The 17,594-nt window shown below is 35.1% G+C and overlaps 1 protein-coding gene across 14 annotated transcripts in view; it reads right to left on the reverse strand.

Annotated features, from left to right (window-relative positions):
* gish (casein kinase I gish) overlaps positions 1-17,594 on the reverse strand; it is a 315,663-nt gene that overhangs the window by 156,935 nt on the left and 141,134 nt on the right. For 7 of the 14 annotated variants that reach the window (XM_065223554.1, XM_065223555.1, XM_065223563.1 and 4 more), the window contains 2 exons: positions 2,396-2,506; positions 1,891-2,060 (listed from right to left, as the gene is read on the reverse strand). In XM_065223554.1, coding sequence (XP_065079626.1) covers positions 1,891-2,060; positions 2,396-2,506 — 281 coding nt within the window. The remainder of the gene's footprint in view (positions 1-1,890; positions 2,061-2,395; positions 2,507-17,594) is intronic. The other 7 variants (XM_065223566.1, XM_065223564.1, XM_065223561.1 and 4 more) reach the window with 2 other exon arrangements.

The raw sequence follows: 17,594 nt of genomic DNA on the forward strand, positions 1-17,594 counted from the left end.
AAAGGAGTGAAATGAATTGCGAACGGAAACGGAACGGAGCGATTATTCACATGATCCCATCTGGCGTCCCGGGATGGAAACAAGGGTAGTAAAAAGGGTGGCAGTATAAATGACCTAATAAAAGAAGAAAAAGAGAGCGAGAGGGTCTCGCCTTCTTCCTTTTCCCCCACTGATATTGGTCGCAGCAGAGGGGGCATTCGCGGCGCGTGTGGTGGCAGGGAACTTAATAATAGCCAGCTGTACTCAAAGGCAATTTATCAGGGTCTCACTCCGCTCGGTTGAGTGCGGCTTTTACTCTGAGAAGTAGGAAAAATGATAACAATTTAATATCAATAGCTGTATGTGTTATTCGTTTCTTCTTCTTCTTCTTTTCAGTGGGACTAGGTTACATTCCTCTTCTTGTTATTATCTTTGCAATGACTATTAAGTACGGGTCGGCTTAAGAACTAATGTGTCGAATCCATGTGAAAAAACAGTATCTGAACTGATTGATCGGTTTGATTCTCTCTGCAAGATGAGGATTTAGTCAAGCGAAAGATGTGTGTGTATTGGTGTGGGTAAAAAGAAAGGAAATTAAAACAGGTTAAAAACTGAAAACAGGGAAAAAGAACAAAATATGAGAAAACAAAGAAAAGATGTCTCTGGTTATCTACACTGAAAATGGTATCTGGCGTTATTTTTCGATTGGTTTCGATCCTTGGAAATAACTTAATAACAGAGGAAAACGAATGGGATTACTACTTCAATGGTGTTGACAATTGCTCAATGGTTGGTGTTTTAGAATTTTTGACGTAAAGATGGCGCTGATCGTGAAGCCCTCACCAGCGCCATCTCTTGGCCGAATTTTCCAGATTGATTCTTACGCATTACTTTTGTTGTTGTTGTGTGTGTGTTAGCATACCATAATTACGGTTATGAGAGGACGAAAGAAGTCGCATTCTTCCGATCTACTTATACGCAGACTAGCACACGCGAGACGCATCCGAAGAGCGGAAGACCATACAGACGAAACGGGAGATGAAAAGAACCATCTACAATTGAGAAATGGATAATCCGAAACTCACAAACACTACTGCGAGCGTCACGCAGCGGCAAAATTTGCTTGCCTAAGATTCATTATCTACGTTTCCCGAATAGAGAAAGAAACAAACAAATAACTGCGGCAAATCTAATCAACTTTTTTTTTTATAAAACGAAAAATTTAAAAGTTAATATCCAAACGGAAACTCACTACCGGGTTAAGTGGCAAATTGAAGGAGCAAACCAAAACGAAGGAAAGTAGCAACGGTAGGCAGTAGTTATTGCTGTGGTACTTTCTCTATCGTCGTGCAAGCGTCGACAGTCTAATATTGAACAAAAGCATAAACAATAACAAACCATTCATTGTGGTTTTCTTTTTGCTTCCAGCGAACAAAGCGGCATCTACCATCAAAAACTGTTTTCAACTCACACGCACACGACACACAAATAAATGACGGGACGGAAGAGGTTTTTTTTTTGGCATTGATGGCTTTTTTTTCTAGGATGATCAAAATGATGGAAACGGTATTTACAGGAAATGGGTATGAAAATGGTGTAAATGAAATGATTTCTTTTTTTAGAACAAAAAAAAACAGTAAACCAGTAACAACTACAATGGAAAAACGAAAACATAAGAAAGGTGAAAAACGCAAAACCAAATGAATAAACGAAAATAGAAGAAAGATTACCAAAAGCAAGAACAGAAACAGAAACAAAACGGAGTAACACAAAACAAAAACCGGAAAGAAAAAGGGGTAAACAATACAGATGAAAAGAGTAGAAAGATTGAGAGAGAGAGAGGCTAGTATAGGAGGTATAGTAACTATAATTTAGATAAGATTGAAGGGTGTTTGCCGACCCGTGACTTACTAGTTGCTTAGCTATCATCAGTACAGTCTTGAGTGAGAATTTCCTTCCACATAACGTAAAAAGATCTTCTAACGATGGTCCCAACAGTTCTAGTACCATTGCATTGTAACGGCCACCACACGTACCTAGGTGATACACACGCGGGATCCCCTCGGGAGGGGACTGTGTATCTGTGGAAAAAATGGGAAGAGAAGAGAGATAAAAACAAACGGAAGAAAAGGGGGTTGAAAGCGAGAGTGATGGGAGGACAGAGAGGGGGATTGCTGGGGGAAGAGGTCATTTGAGGGGGGGGGGGTCATATTTTGTTTAAGGAAGTATAAATTTCTCCTGAAAAATTGCGGACAACTCCATACATAAGTGGTTAGAAGAAACAAAGCGAAATTTTCAAAACTTGTTCTGGTTGTTGATTTTCGGTTTTATCACAATGTTGAGAACTCGAATCTGAGTTCAAGAAAAGTGTGACGGAGAGAGAGTGAGAAACAGAAAACAGATCGAGTGGGCTTACCATGCGATCCTAACAATTTGTAAAACCTATACTCTAAGTGCAGTTGCGGTGCTTTTGATTTCATTGGCTCCATTTTTATTGCTACGTGTTCATTGTTGTAGAGGTTCTTCCCTGGAAGAGAAATGGAAAAGAAGAAACTGGTTAGATTTGTTGATGGTTGATTGTATTATAAAACTATTTTCAAATGGCAATGTTAAATAATAGTTAGTGAACAAAATAACGTTTTTCGAAGACTGTTGGATAGAACGATTTTTGGTAAGCGTCTTTTGAAAGGCGAAAACAAGCAAATGAAAAGACATTATCCATTCGGCCTTTTGTCTCCTTTCTCATCATACGACCTTTCGTCCTTTTGTCATTCGACGTTTTGTCTTTCGACTATTTGCAACCATTGATAGAGCATGTCAGAAGAATATTGCTGATCCATAGAAAATTTCTCATCTGGCGGAGTAAAGAAGAAGAAGAGTCAGTACCGCAGCTGTCTACAAACACAAAAATTCCAATGTAAAATCGAGCATAAACTTGCAAAAATATTAAATGTTGATTGTTAGAATTATAAATTATAAATTTTATTTGTTAAAATTCAAAATTTTAAAACTTCAATTTTAAATTTATATGTTGAGTTTTAAATTTCAAATGATGAATTTTAAATCTGAAATGTTTAAATTTTAATGTTTTAAGAGTTATTTAAAACATGTTTAATGTAGGGGAAAAAGACGTAATTTCGGCCTAAATGCCCCTAATTTGAGCCCACACTAAATCGACTAAATTTTCAAAAGCGACCAAAAATATCCATTAGTACCGTCCCAATGACGCGTTGATCTAGACAAAGTTGATAAATAGTAGATTTTTAGCGATGGACCCAACCTTAGATCCATAGACCAACATTAGAGCCATTTCCCCTATAAATATCAAATCGATATTGTTTTTTTGAAATTGCACCCCAATATGTTGGCGAAAGACGTCAAAAATTGTGTTTTTTTCTTCAGTGCAATCCAGTGCGGTCGAACTCGGCGGTCTAAATAACCTTAGCCCTATTCTAATTTATTTTTTGAACCACAATATCATCTTCCAAAATAATTAATAACTAATTATTCTGACGTTCAGTTAAAAAGTGGTCTTCAGCCAAGTTGTAGTTTCCTATAAAAACGGATGACAAGTTTATTCATAAATCATTATGTTGAAAGGTTAGAACGTGGTGAACAAAAAGTTCACTTTACCCGTAGTTATTCCCATATAAAAGCTGGTCTAGAAATTATCTGCAGATAAATCCAAAAAGCAGGGCTGGTAGCGATCACTGCTGTCAAAAATAGTGATTTTAGTGACCATGTTGAAGAAATAAGTGACCAAATAGTGACTTATAGTTGTAAAAATAGTGACTAAAAAGTGACCTAAGAGAAGAAATGTAGTTGTTCTGAAGGCACACCATGTTTGATGTTTTAGACTTATTAAATAAATATAAACACTTATGTACGATATGAACCTTTAAAGTGAAAGATTCAATAGGAAGTTTATGACCTAGTCCGCGAATTCTCAGGAAATTTATTTTTTTTCCTTTAAAGAATTAATTTTAATATACAAGCAAGGGGGCGTAGTGGTTAACATCCATACCTCTCACGTCAAAGTCACGAGTTCAAATCTCACCCCCGGACAAGTCACGAATGACCCAAGAGTGTTAAAAGTGACTATAATAAAAAAAAATATACAAGCATTTCTCGTTTTTCTCGTTATTTTCATTCACACTTTGAACATGTAAGTAATAAGTAATAAAAAAACCGTTTTGTTTTTGAACATGCATATTTCCTAGAAATTTTAAATTTTAACTAGTTCTGGACTTAAAAGCGATAATACTTCAAGAAATTTTCAAGAATCTGGAGTCAAGGTCCATGCACAGTTTTAAAAGCTTGTGGAATTTTATTATAATTTTTAAGGACCTCATTTCGAGGAAGTTCTGGGAAAAAATCTTTCAGAGTAACATCAAATGCAATCTGCTTTCAAGGTAATTCTGAGGAATTTAAGATTTTTTGTGAAGCTTGATAGATTTGAGTAGAATTTCAAGAAACCCTGAATTGAATTGAAAGCAAATTTTAATGACAACTCTTAGTAATTTCTGAGGAGCACAGCTCCTTCAGAGGAAAATTCCAAGGGTCTTCTGAGGTTAAATTATCCACAGTTTAGGTTTGTGGGAGAAAACGAATCCGGGTCCTTGGAATATTTTAGAAAATACTAAAAGGAGGATTACAATTAAATCAGAGAATAGCTCCAGAACATCTTCAAAGGAATTCGGAAAATAAATTCAGGAGAGTTTGCCACGCAAATTATGAGAAGAAATCTAAGGAATTTGTGAGGAGAAATGCTAATGAATTCTTAGGAGACTAAATTCTTTCTGTGAGTTAAATTCCAAAGGAAGGAGTGAGATTCAAAAAGAAATCTGAAATGAATTCAATAAATATTCGGGGAATCTTTCCAAAGGGTTTCTTATTGTTGTGAATTTCAAGATATTTCCGAGGAAAACTAAAAGATAATTGATTTTGAAGCATCATCGAAATGTTGAGGTATATTTCAATGGAAATCAGAATGGACTATTCTAAGGTCTTCAGAACTACTTGAAAGTTCCCAAATTTGTCCTGAAGTCAATGAAATTGCTTTGCAGTTCTTTTTTTGTTTGAGAAACTAGCCTGATGCTCACAATACTTCTCATTAAATTCTTAAACTTTCCTAAGCTTTCCTCATTTTTTCTAACGATCATAGGTCTCTTTTAAAGGTTTAACAATTCGCTTAAGTTCTCTAAACTTCTTTAAAATTTATGTGACTTCTCTAATGGTAACGGAACTGCTCTGAGGTTCTCGGTTCTTTTCTGAAATTCTCCAAACTTCTCCAAGGTTTTTGTAGTTCATGATACTTTGTTGTAGTGCGCTGAATTTAATTGTTTAAGCTTCTCTGAACTTCTAAACTCAGGGAAGACCTCAATTAAATTTTTAACGTATCTGAAATTATCTGAAAATCTGGGAACTGCCTTAAATTTTCACTAATTTTCTGAAACTACTGTAACTGACCTCCCCCTGAAATCCTTCCAATTTTCGAAGCTTACTAACCTTCTTTCAAAAATTCCTGAAGTTCGCGGATCGCTTCGAAAGCTCCATAGATTTCTATGAAGTTCTCGAAATGTTTCTGAAGATCAATGTCCTTCTGTGAAGATTTCCAAGTTTCTCTAGATTTCTGGAACTTTTGTGGGAACTCCCGAAATTTTCATGGAATTTGAACGACATAATTAAAATAGTTCTATGGTTTTCTCTGAAGTTCTCAAGATTTTTCTGAAGTTCATGATACTTCCCGTAAATTATTGGCACTAATTTAAAACTTTTTCGATTGTCTAGACTTTCCTGGTGGTATTAAACTGCCTAAATGATTATTGAATTTCCTCAGGGTTCTCTAGACTGCCCTGAATTTATCAGTATTTTTTTAAAAACCCGCAGCTTTACTGAAATTAAATGATTTGCTTTGAAGTTTCGGCAACTTTTCTTAAGTATTATAATAATTATAAACGCTCATTAAATTTTCCTGAACTTATCTATGCTTACCTGAAGTTCTCTAAATTTGTTTGATATTCCTCCATATTTTCTGATATATTCATAATTCCCTGACGCTTCTGACGTTTTCGGATCATAGAATTCTTGGAATACCCCATAATTCCACGGAACTCCGCTTAAGTTAATGGGACTATTCTGAAGCTATCTGATCGTCCTCGAAGTACTCGAAACTTTGCTGAATATCATGAAACCATCTAAAAATATCTAAATGTATTAGAAGTTCTCTGGATTTACTTGAAGCTTGCTAAAAGTTCTCGCATTTTTTTATTAATGGAACTTCGTTGATGTTCTCTAATCAACTAAGCTAAATTTTCGCATTTTTTCTAAATTCTTGAAATCTCCATGATATAACACCCTTAAAATACTCTCACGTTTTCCGGATGTTCATATAATTTTTATCACGTTCCAGAAATTCTCTGGGAGCTTTGCTGAAGTTTCTAGGAATTCTTTGAGTTTCTCGAAACTTCTTTAAGGTTTCTACAATTCCTTCAAATTATTTGAACTGCCCTTTGATTCTCTAATCTGTCTTGATGATCTGGAAACTTAACTAAAGCTCCAAATTCTATTGAGGATCTCAGTTCTTTTCGGAAATAAAGAGAATTCCCGTAAACACCTTTAAATTTCCCTGAAATTCTGTGAAGTTCCTGAAATATTTTTAATTTTTTCATAATTTTTCTGAAGGCCTCTGTATATCCCTGAATCGGAACATCTTAAGGGTTCTCGATTTAATTTTTTTCAGCACATCATGGAACTATCCCGAATTTTTTCTAAATTTACGATTATAGATCTTTAAACTGCTCCAAAAGTCTGGACTAAAGCTACGGAGACTGCTCTTAATATCTGAAATTCCCCAAAGATCTCTAGAACTAGCTTTTCTCAGGTACTTAGAACTTCTTAAAAATCATGTTTTCTATATTTCTCAAGTTCGCATGTGAAGTTCTCTGAAATTCTAGGAACTTCATAAAAGTTCCTGAAAATTTTCGGATGCTTAAAGAACCGCTTTGAGGTTCTTAAAGTTTCTTAAAGTAAGTTCACCATATTTTCAGCGTATTAACTTCCCTTATTTTATGGAGCTTCACTGAAATTCTCAGCATATCTTTTCATTACTCAGAACTTCTCCAAAGTTCCTACCATTATTGTGAAGTTAATGGGACTGCATTGAAGATCTCTAATCTTTAATAAAATTTATTACGAACTTCAAATAAATAAATTATTTTCTTGATTCTGGCACTTTGCAAATTTTTAATGTCTATGCGAAACTTCAAGATATTGAATAATTTTAGATCTTGGACTTAGTCAAATTAAGGAAGTTTTTTTTAACGTTATAAAGTGAGAAATTAAGTAAGCGTTAAACTCCAGCATTCAATGGAGTTGATTGTAAAGCTGTATCTTTAAAACTGATTACCATGTCTTGAAAACGTTTGGGTAAATTGCTATTGTTTTGATCTGCAAAAAAAAAACATATTTTCAACGCATTTAAAAAATAGCTTTCTTATTATAAGCCTGGAATTTATCCGTTAAAGTTCTGGAAAACTCAGGTAATTTTATTTAGAAAGATGAGTAGACACCCTGTAGATAGAGAAAGACGATTAAACGTCACAAAGCAAAGAATGATCAATCTTAAAATAAATTCACGCTAAAAAAAGTTGAAAATAGTGACTGATTACAAGAAAAAGTGACTTTAGTGACTTGGCATTAAAAAAAGAGACTTTTAGTGACTGGCTTGAAAAAAGTGACCAAAATCACTAAAAAGTGACTCGCTACCAGCGCTGAAAAAGGCATGAAATTTATCCTCTGAAGGTTTCTTCCATAATTCTATTGACAATTCGCTTGACTTCTCTTTACAATTCCGAAGCAATTCACCTCAGAAATGTTTTGAAATTTTGTTTAGAATTATCTTGGAGCTTTCCTCTAAATTCTTCTGAAATTTTGCTTAGAAATATCCTCGAAATTCTCTAGAAATTCGTATAGGAATTCCTTCGAATTTCCTTAAAATTATTCTCAGAATTCCTTTGGAATTGTACCCTTAAAATTCGATTCCCTTGGTATTTTTCACGGATCCTGAGTAGTGCTGCAAAATATCAATATCAATAATATAAAATGTTGAATTTGACTAGCCACTTGATGTCAGTATCAGTTCGCACAGTTAGATCAATTTCATTGCCCTCAATGTCAATGCGCAAATGAAAAAGGGACTACTGATACTCAAAGTTCTTTCTCGAATTTTTCTTTTATATTCGCCAGCTTATCAAGTACCGATCTTTAGAATAGTCACCAGTAATATTAAAACAATGCAACGTTATACAAAACATTTGATTTATTAGGAAAATACAGTGCGATGCATTCGTTTAGCCGCACTTCAAAAATATAGCCATCCGCTTTTTGTTTCAGTGCAAGACATTTGATTACGTTTGCATGTGGTAGTGAGATGCTCAACTGTGTTAACAAACTCTTTGCGACAGCTTCTACCGTCGTCAGTACACTCAAAAAATTCCACACGTCATCATCATGTGTCTCACACTTAATTTTGCGCATATTGTGAAACACATCCATTTCATGTGTGAATTTTATGCTATGAACCATGCCCGAACACTATGGATTTGAATTGTGACACACTTGGATTCTATGTGCCTCATATGGTGATATCAATAGCTTTGCACATCATAGTTCAATATTATACAATATTCTACTTTATCAACTTCTACTTTACCGACTCTAAAAATGTATCGACAAATATATAAACAAAACTGCCAGAGGCCAGATCTGTCACATATCTTTTTAATGGATCTGATTTGGGATTCGATCATGGACCGTTGGGGTGTGCTGCTGCCGGAGTCTTCGTTCGATCTCACTGTGCCACGGTTGTGCTCATATATGAGGCGGGTTGACAGGATAAAGTCACAACTCTTGTTTTCGATGTTTACTTTTCTGAGCAAGCAATTCACATCGTATTGAAATGCAAAACACTTTAAATCCATCTGTTTTGAACAGTAGTGTGATTCAATGTGCTATACACTTGAATATATAGTGAATGATTTTCAACATTTCAAAGTTTGAAACACAAGAAATTAACGTGTATAACACATTGAACCAAGGTGAAATACACTTAAAGTAAATGTGATTTTGCATTTAAAAAATCAAGTGTTTAAACACTTCGATCAAACGGGTGCAATTTTTTGAGTGTAGGTAGTGGATTTCATTTTGACATATTTTCTGCTTTCGGCACGTTGCAAACGTTTAGACGTTTAGTAGATGTTTATCACCGTTTTGCTTAAATATCGTAAAAGGCTGTACTCCTTTTTGTTATTTTTGCAGTACATGTGATTGATTTTGATTTTTCCAGACATATTACGATTGAACGATGTCAAAAGGACCAAATCCGGGTTCTGGCCGATTCTGGTCGATCTAATCGTGAGGTTACTCGGAACATCAACAGATCAGAAAAGGTTGTTAGGAATTATCTAAAAAAATCCGAAGAAATATGGTTTCAAGGGACTGTGCTCTAGATCAATATACTGTCCTTCAGTTCTTCTGCTTTAAACGTGTCGAAATCAATATTTCCAATTCTAATTCTAATTTTGACTACACGGAAAACAACTCATAGTTATTGAACATTTTTCAAGATTACTAAAAATCTGTGATTCTCGGTAGGAAAAGTGAAAAATCGGTAGTATTTAACTTTTTGTCTGTGAATCGGTAGGCATCCCGAAAATCGGTAGGACTACATGACCACCCTATCGACGACGAATCTACCGAAATAACTGCTGATGAAGAACAATGGTTGCTGCCGAGTAAACAGCCGATCGCATGACACACATTGAGAGTGGCTTGCTTCTGTCGACAGCCGAGTGAACACTACAAGGCATGGTTTAAGGCAAAGAAAATCACCATTCTTGAATGGCCAGCTTGTAGTCCGGATTGTTACTCTATCGAGAACCTTTGGGGAATAATGGCATCAAAGGTTTACGCAAATGGATGTCAGTTCAACACCGTGAAGGACCTCAGAGCGTGCATAAGCAAATCATCGCACAAACAACCCAGAATCTTGTTACCTCAAAACCCAAGCGAATCATTAAGAAAAAAGGGGGAGCTACCAAGTACTAAAGAATAACGGCGCCGGTGGTGTAGTGGTAAGCGTGATTACCTCTCCCCCCCAGCAGGCCTGGGTTCAATCCCAGTCGGTGCCGCCGGGATGTTCTGAGGCATAACATCTCTGATCACGCCTTCCTTCGGATGGGAAGTAAAGCCGTTGGTCCCCGGTTCATGAGTTGATGGGTCGATAGGTAGGGTCCAGGTGTGGGAGCTGCCTTCCTGGCACGTCGGTAGCATTGCTGCTCAGCACGGAAAACAAGATCGACGGAAAAAACAAACCAAAGGAAAAAAAAAAAAGTGCTAAAGAATGAACAGTTTATTGAATTTTGAATTTCTTTTACTTTTCAACAGTGCGGCTAAACGATTGCAACATCTTGTTTATTTTTTATTTTTGTTATGATTCGAACTTTTTAAGAAGAACTAGGGGAAATGGCTCTAATGTTGGCCTATAGATCTAAGATTGGGCCCATCTGCTATTCATAAATTTTATTTAGATGAACGCGTCATTGGGGCGGTACTAATGGATATTTTTGGGCGCTATTAAACATTTAGTCGATTGCTGAATTTATGTATGGACCCAAATAAGGGGCATTTAGGCTTACATTACATCCATTCCCCTATTTTTGAAGAAACTATGTTACTTGTTTGAGGAATAAAATAAAGAAAAGCCGAAGCGGTTTGGATTTAATTTTAAAGTGAAATATAGCAATATGTTGGTGCGGCTAAAATGCCCTGTAGTACATTTTTCAACTTTTCCCCAGTGATATTCATTTAGATAGCAATGTCAAATCCTCACCGTCTGATGTCCCCCTTACTACGAATATCAGTGTTGGAAGTGAAATTCAGTGCTACACCAATATCTTACGTCAATTGACATTGTCAGATGTCAAATCCAATTTTCCAATTCCCGGTTTTTTTTCCCGGTTATTAAAAAAAAAAAACAAAAAATCACCGCTGCCTTATAAACTAAAAAGACATTCAAAAATAACTGATAATCATATTTTTTCCAGCAGAATTGCTCTACAATACGTCAATTTTGCAGAAAAATATGAGATAAGATTTGCATTAATATGTTGTTGATCTAGATCTCCAAAATTTCATGGAAGCATGAATTCGTATAAAATCAAAGGGTCTCCTGCAAAAATTTAGCCTAAATGTTGTTTTGGTATGTTGAAAAAAGCATAAATCAATACGCAGTATTAAAAATTCTTAAAATCTTCCAGGAGTTGAAGTTCTATATGCCTAAAAACATTTGGTGGAATACAGAGATGTGTTACCAAAATATTTAAATTGTATTGGAGATATTTTACATATCTTGCTCGATTTCCACTTTTGAGCATTTTGAGTCTTCGTTCGAAATATATTTTAATATTATCAATACAATGATGCGACTTAATGATAGAATGGGTAAACCTTCGGGAAGCCCCATAATATAATTGCCCAAGTAACAATTTTGGTTTTATCATAGTTTTGAAGATGCATTATAGGCTTAGAATGGACTTAAAGACCACATTGAAATCGACAATGTTGCTTGTGAGGTTTGGAATATTAGGTTTTCCAAAATTCCTGAAGTTCCGATCTTTATTTTTTTTTAAATTTATATATTATATTATTATATATTATACTATATATAATAGTAACTTTAACACTCATGGATCATTCGTGACTTATCCCGGTTAGATTTAGGTTCATGATAATGATGATTACCTCTAGGTTTGAGCTGGCTGATTTATCTCAAAGATAATCAAGTACACTTCAGCGTGAGAGGTATGGATTCAGATCATTTTATTTTACAGGCTAACCAAGGTATTCTACGATATCCTGACTAATCTTGTGTACCTGACTAGCACAAAGTGCAGAAATTATTTTTAATTTATCTCTGGACCAATCATCTCATGATTTGTTTTAAGTTCGTTGATTGTGTACGATGTCGAACATTTGCAGGCCAAGCACGATCGGGTATGCAAGGAGTTTGAGATCGGACTTTTTTTTTAATTTGCATGAATTTGCTTCTCTATCTTCAAGTAGCTTCGTGACAAGATATGTCTCGGTTAGGCTCTATATTAACACTACTTTACTCGTAGAACTGTAGCAAAATAATTCAAAAAATGTTCATCCAATGACAACCAAAAGAAAAAAAATACCATGTAAGCTATCTTGGAAGCTCTATATGCTCCAACAAATGAAAGAAAAGAATAGATTTGTTTTGTAATTTTTAGGAATTTTGATACTTTACCACAGTGAAAGCATAATATGAAAATTGTAAACAGAAGTGTAACAAATGAATATTAAAAAAAAAATGATTGATTCCATGTAAAATGTAAGTTTTATAAGTGTTTAAATGATTCTTGAAGACCAAATTATGGCCTACAAGAGTATGATAAAACCACAATTGTTACTTAGGATGAGAATACATTATCTTTCCCGGTGCGATTTGGGTTTTCCCGCATTTTTCGCGGCAAATCCGAATTACCGGTTTTTTTTCCGGATTTCCCGGTTGCAAGGTTACTGATACTCGCATCGTACGACTCAAAAGCGCTTACCGTCTCCGAACGCGTTTGGAATAACGAAAGCAAAGCATACATTCCTGAACGAACCGAACGATGCCATTAACGTGAGTCTTCGTGAGTGACCTGTGTGCGAAGAGTATTCGTGTTGCCTTCCATTCACTCTCGTTCCATTCTCATCGTTCTTTACGAACACTGGTGTGATCGGATAAGAGTGCAGGCCTCAATGAACGTTCACGGTGAGTCAGTTTAATACTCGCGGCGCTGCAACGAGTTGCCGATATGAGCAAGACGAATCATGGAAATTTAGAAAGAAAGATAAGTGACGCGGACACCACTAGGGGTGATGTGCTCCTGGGTACGTTGCAAATGGTAACGGAACACAACTTTCCCATAAGGTATCCAGAATGGAAAGGTGCCAATTTGCTTTTGGACCCCCTGTGGAGGGCGTGCGGTCTCAAAATCTCCCGGAATACTCTGCCTCCGTTAATCCACAGAGGCGCTGAAATAATGCGGCAAATTGTGTCTGCAAAATTTTGGCAGAAGGTAATTTGCCTAAAAGTTGATGAAATTTTTGAGTAATTACCGAAAAACTAATGGCCAGTCAAAAACACCACTCTGAAATCTTCACCATTGAAAGGTAAGAAGTTTTCTTCCATGACAAAAATCATTTCTATACAGAGCTGGAAAAAAGCCCTATCTGCTTCGATTGATTATCTTCATCGACTTTCTCTTTTGATAACCACGGCTATGCAAACAGTTTTCGTGCTATTTTTGCCACATAGCATGATAAAGGAGGTTTTTCTATATCGTCCAAATCGTCAAATACAACAGGAAATGTTGTTGCAATTGAGTTATTAACGAAAGATAAAGTCGATGAAGAGAATCGATCAAAGTAGATAGGCCCTTTTTCCAGATCTGTATAGTTTTGACAAATTTGCATGAACCTGACTATGGATTTTCCTTTTTTTATGGATTGCTGAGATAACTTCTCTATATTTTAAAATAACATTAATTCTACGATGATGAATTTGAGATGGATCATGAGTGTTATGCATTTTCAATGTACCTGATGTCCGGAAACTTCAACTAAAACTTTCGGGAAAATTAACCACCCAGAATTTTTGAAATTAATTTTCGTACACAAAACTATTACCTTATCTGTAAGGTACAAAATTCAAATACATTTCAGCCCAGCTTGCACGCCAAGTGTTCCTATTGATGGTGGTCGACCAGGTTAATTCCTAATGCTGATTTTTTTTTTGTTTTAAAGTTATTCCAACTAATACCCCGTGTAGCAATACAGTGCAGTGTGTGCCATAGTGAGTTCGTTGAAAGATCTCTTATATACTTCCGACCACATGCGATTATGCTTACGTTTTTTTCTTAATTAAACACATTAAAATGTTTTTCACATGCTGCCTTTAGATTGCTTGAAATTGAATAGATCTTCGTTTTACATTCAGTGGCGTTACCGACTGTTTAGTGTCACGCGGTTACTAATTTAGGCAATGAACCAACACCTTTCATTCAATACTACACATTGCAACCGCATATTTAATTGTGCCAAACGCGTTATAGATGTTGGTCAACGGCACCCAATGTTTTGAATCCGGAACTGTAGCAGCAAAGGCTAAAGACATATTTTTCCTAACTCAAAGTTACGTTCTCGCGCATTGGCGTTGACGGCACCGCCGAAAAATCGTCTCTTCTTCAGTGAAATGAAAGGAAAGTGCGAAGTCCGCCATGGTTCACGCACGGTCTGACGTTTGCCTATGGATTTTACCATTGGAGTAAAGAGCTATAGAGTCGCCGTCAACGCCAATACACCTGATCTGTAGCCACAGTAGTGCGATTGCTGAATGATAAAAATTATTCACTCCAGCGCAGCCTTAAGCTACCACTCAAGCGTCCAGCTCAGTACATTGCATCGCCGTGAACCCTCGTGGCGAGTGAAATCTTGCATTCTTTGTGAAGATTACCCAGAAACGAAAGGCAATCAAATTGAATAGACCACGCTATACTCGTTCAGTAACGAACAAGCGGATGAGTGACGATTGTTGTTTTGCCTAAAGCCGTAACTCAGCGAACGACAAGAGAATGTAAAAGAAGCGCAAAACCGAATTATTTAACATCATTCGTGGGAGATATATTCTCGTGCACGAGAAGAGAGCCGCTCTACTGTAGCACTACTTCAGCAACAGTGAGAGGAATATATAACGAATTTTGCTTCGCTGTGAGGATCAGCAACCTTGCCCGGTTGCATGGACACCCTGTCAAAAATGTAGTCAGAAGAAAAAAAATCTCAGTAAGATAGTTTTCTAGATACAGCTAAAAAATTAAATTTCACCTAAAAATGAATATTCACTTCCTAAAACACAAATTTCTCCGGCTGTAATGAAGCTATATAAATTATTTGAACGCTAAATCAAAGCGAGAAAAGTGGCATTGTTGTTAATTAATAGTTAGTTTAATTATTTTGTTTATGTTTTGCATATTTCCAAGAAAATTTGATTTCAGCAAAGTTATTATATTAAGCAAGGTAAATACAAATGTTTGTAGTGATTGTGCCAATAATACCACTAATCTCACTGACCTTTCCATACGTACCGTTGGATTTGATAAAGAGTCTCAAATTGTTGAGATATTGTTTAAAATCTAACACTGCACAGTGGTCCAGAATGCAGATTTAAGTGGAATGATATGTTTTGAGCATGAAACTGAAACTTTAGACTAAAAGTCTCTTCTACAAAGTTGTTTCTTATAGTTAGGTCCTCATTTTTATGACAATGAATTCTAGGGTGGTTCCTATTATCATTAAAATCAAAAATCTAACTTTTTTGTTTGAATAAATTAAGGTATACATTCTTCGACAAAGTTATAGCTGAGCTAATTTCAAGCAACTTTGGAGAAAATGACTTTTTTGTATCTCTTAAATTGGCCGATTTAGAGCTATTTTCTTTAATTGAGTTAGGGTGGCTCTAAAAAACAGTTTTTTACTCTAGTTTTCTTATTTCAAATTTCTCAGCAAAGGTGTCTTCAGATAACTTTTAGATCTTAAAAAGGCTCAAGTTTTTGCTGCACAAAGCTTGTCAATATCTTTCGCCGATCAAGAGTTATTGACGTTTTTATACTACAAATATGCACTTTTCAAATGTTAATATCTCTGGTTGGGGCAAACAAAAAAAAAAGTTTTTTTACGGCATTTGAAAGGGCGTATGTAATTCTCAATATTATGACAAAATTGGAGGTATGTTATTTTTTAAACTCGTATAAAATCAATTTGAATTTAGTCATATATTTTACTATATTTGGATATATCTTTTTTATTAGAAGAGATACAGGCAACAAATTCAAGTATAAAACATTCGTCTAAAAGAGTTTTAAAATTCTCTAGAAGATAACTTTTATGAGAAATTTCAAATAAAAAAGTTATTGGCAAAAAATGGATTTCATAGGACCACTCTAATGACAAATTTATATAAAATGCGCTAGTACATTTGTTTCATTATTTGGACATTTAGTGTCCTCGAAGAAGTTTTTGTTCTTAAAAATTCCCTTCTTTTAGTGTTTGCAAACGTCAGGGTGGTCCTCAAATTAGGGAATTTTTAAAACTAACTTTTTTGTTTTACAAAATAAAAACATGTGTTGTTTAAAAAAGTTGTAGCTAAGTTAATTGCAAGCAACTTTGTCGAAATTTTTTTTCTATCTCTTATCGTTCTCATTTTAGAGTATTTTTTCGGAGTTGACTTAGGGTGTTCCTGGAAAAAATAGTTTTTTAGCAATAACTTTTTTATTTGAAATTTCTCATGAAAGTTATCTTCTAAAGAATTTTAAAACTCTTTTAGACGAATGTTTTATATCTGAATTTGTTGCCTGTATCTCTTCTAATAAAAAAGATATACCCAAATATAGTAAAAAATATGACTACATTCAAATTGATTTTATACGAGTTTAAAAAATAACATACCTCCAATTTTGTCATAATATTGAGAATTACATACGCCCTTTCAAATGCCGTAAAAAAACTTTTTTTTTTGTTTGCCCCAACCAGAGATATTAACATTTGAAAAGTGCATATTTTTAGTATAAAAACGTCAATAACTCTTGATCGGCGAAAGATATTGACAAGCATTGTGCAGCAAAAACTTGCGCCTTTTTAAGATCTAAAAGTTATCTGAAGACACCTTTGCTGATAAATTTGAAATAAGAAAACTAGAGCAAAAAAACTGTTTTTTCAAGAGCCACCGTAACTCAATTAAAGAAAATAGTTCTAAATCGGCCAATTTAAGAGATACAAAAAAGTTATTTTCTACAAAGTTGCTTGAAATTAGCTCAGCTATAACTTTGTCGAAGAATGTATACCTTAATTTATTCAAACAAAAAAGTTAGGTTTTTGATTTTAATGATAATAGGAACCACCCTAGAATTCATTGTCATAAAAATGAGGGCCTAACTATAAGGAACAACTTTGTAGAAGAGACTTTTAGTCTAAAGTTTCAATTTCAGGCTCAAAACATATCATTCCACCTAAATCTGCATTCTGGACCACTGTGCACTGCTTCTTGATTCTAAATTCGTTCTACGAGTTTCAATTCCGTCCTAACGCATTGAAACACCATTAGATTTTCTTCGTCCTACGGATCGTAGAAAAAGAGGATTTGCTAGGAGCGCTTCTTTTGTTTTGAGAACAATGAGCGTAAATATTCATACAATGCGCTCTAACTGGATTTATGTTGTGGCTAATGAACTTACGCATCAGAACGAACCTATTATTGATTTGTGCATGGTGAAATCATTGATATTAGTGATCTTTTCTGATCGATAGAACGGAAATGGGCGATTACGACAAAGTAGTGCTCTACCCTATACAATTCATCGAAAGTAAATTGTCTCACTTTTAATTTGGCATTAAAATAAGTGATATAGCTTCATTACAGCCAGAGATATTTGTATTTTTAGTAAATAATATTTTATTAGAAGAAACTCCTTTTTAACTATATCTAGAAAACT

The sequence above is a fragment of the Ochlerotatus camptorhynchus genome, unplaced genomic scaffold (assembly GCF_037179485.1).
Source record: "Ochlerotatus camptorhynchus isolate MF236.1 unplaced genomic scaffold, CSIRO-AGI_Acam_v1.1 ptg000193l, whole genome shotgun sequence".
In the NCBI taxonomy this organism is placed as follows: domain Eukaryota; kingdom Metazoa; phylum Arthropoda; class Insecta; order Diptera; family Culicidae; genus Ochlerotatus; species Ochlerotatus camptorhynchus.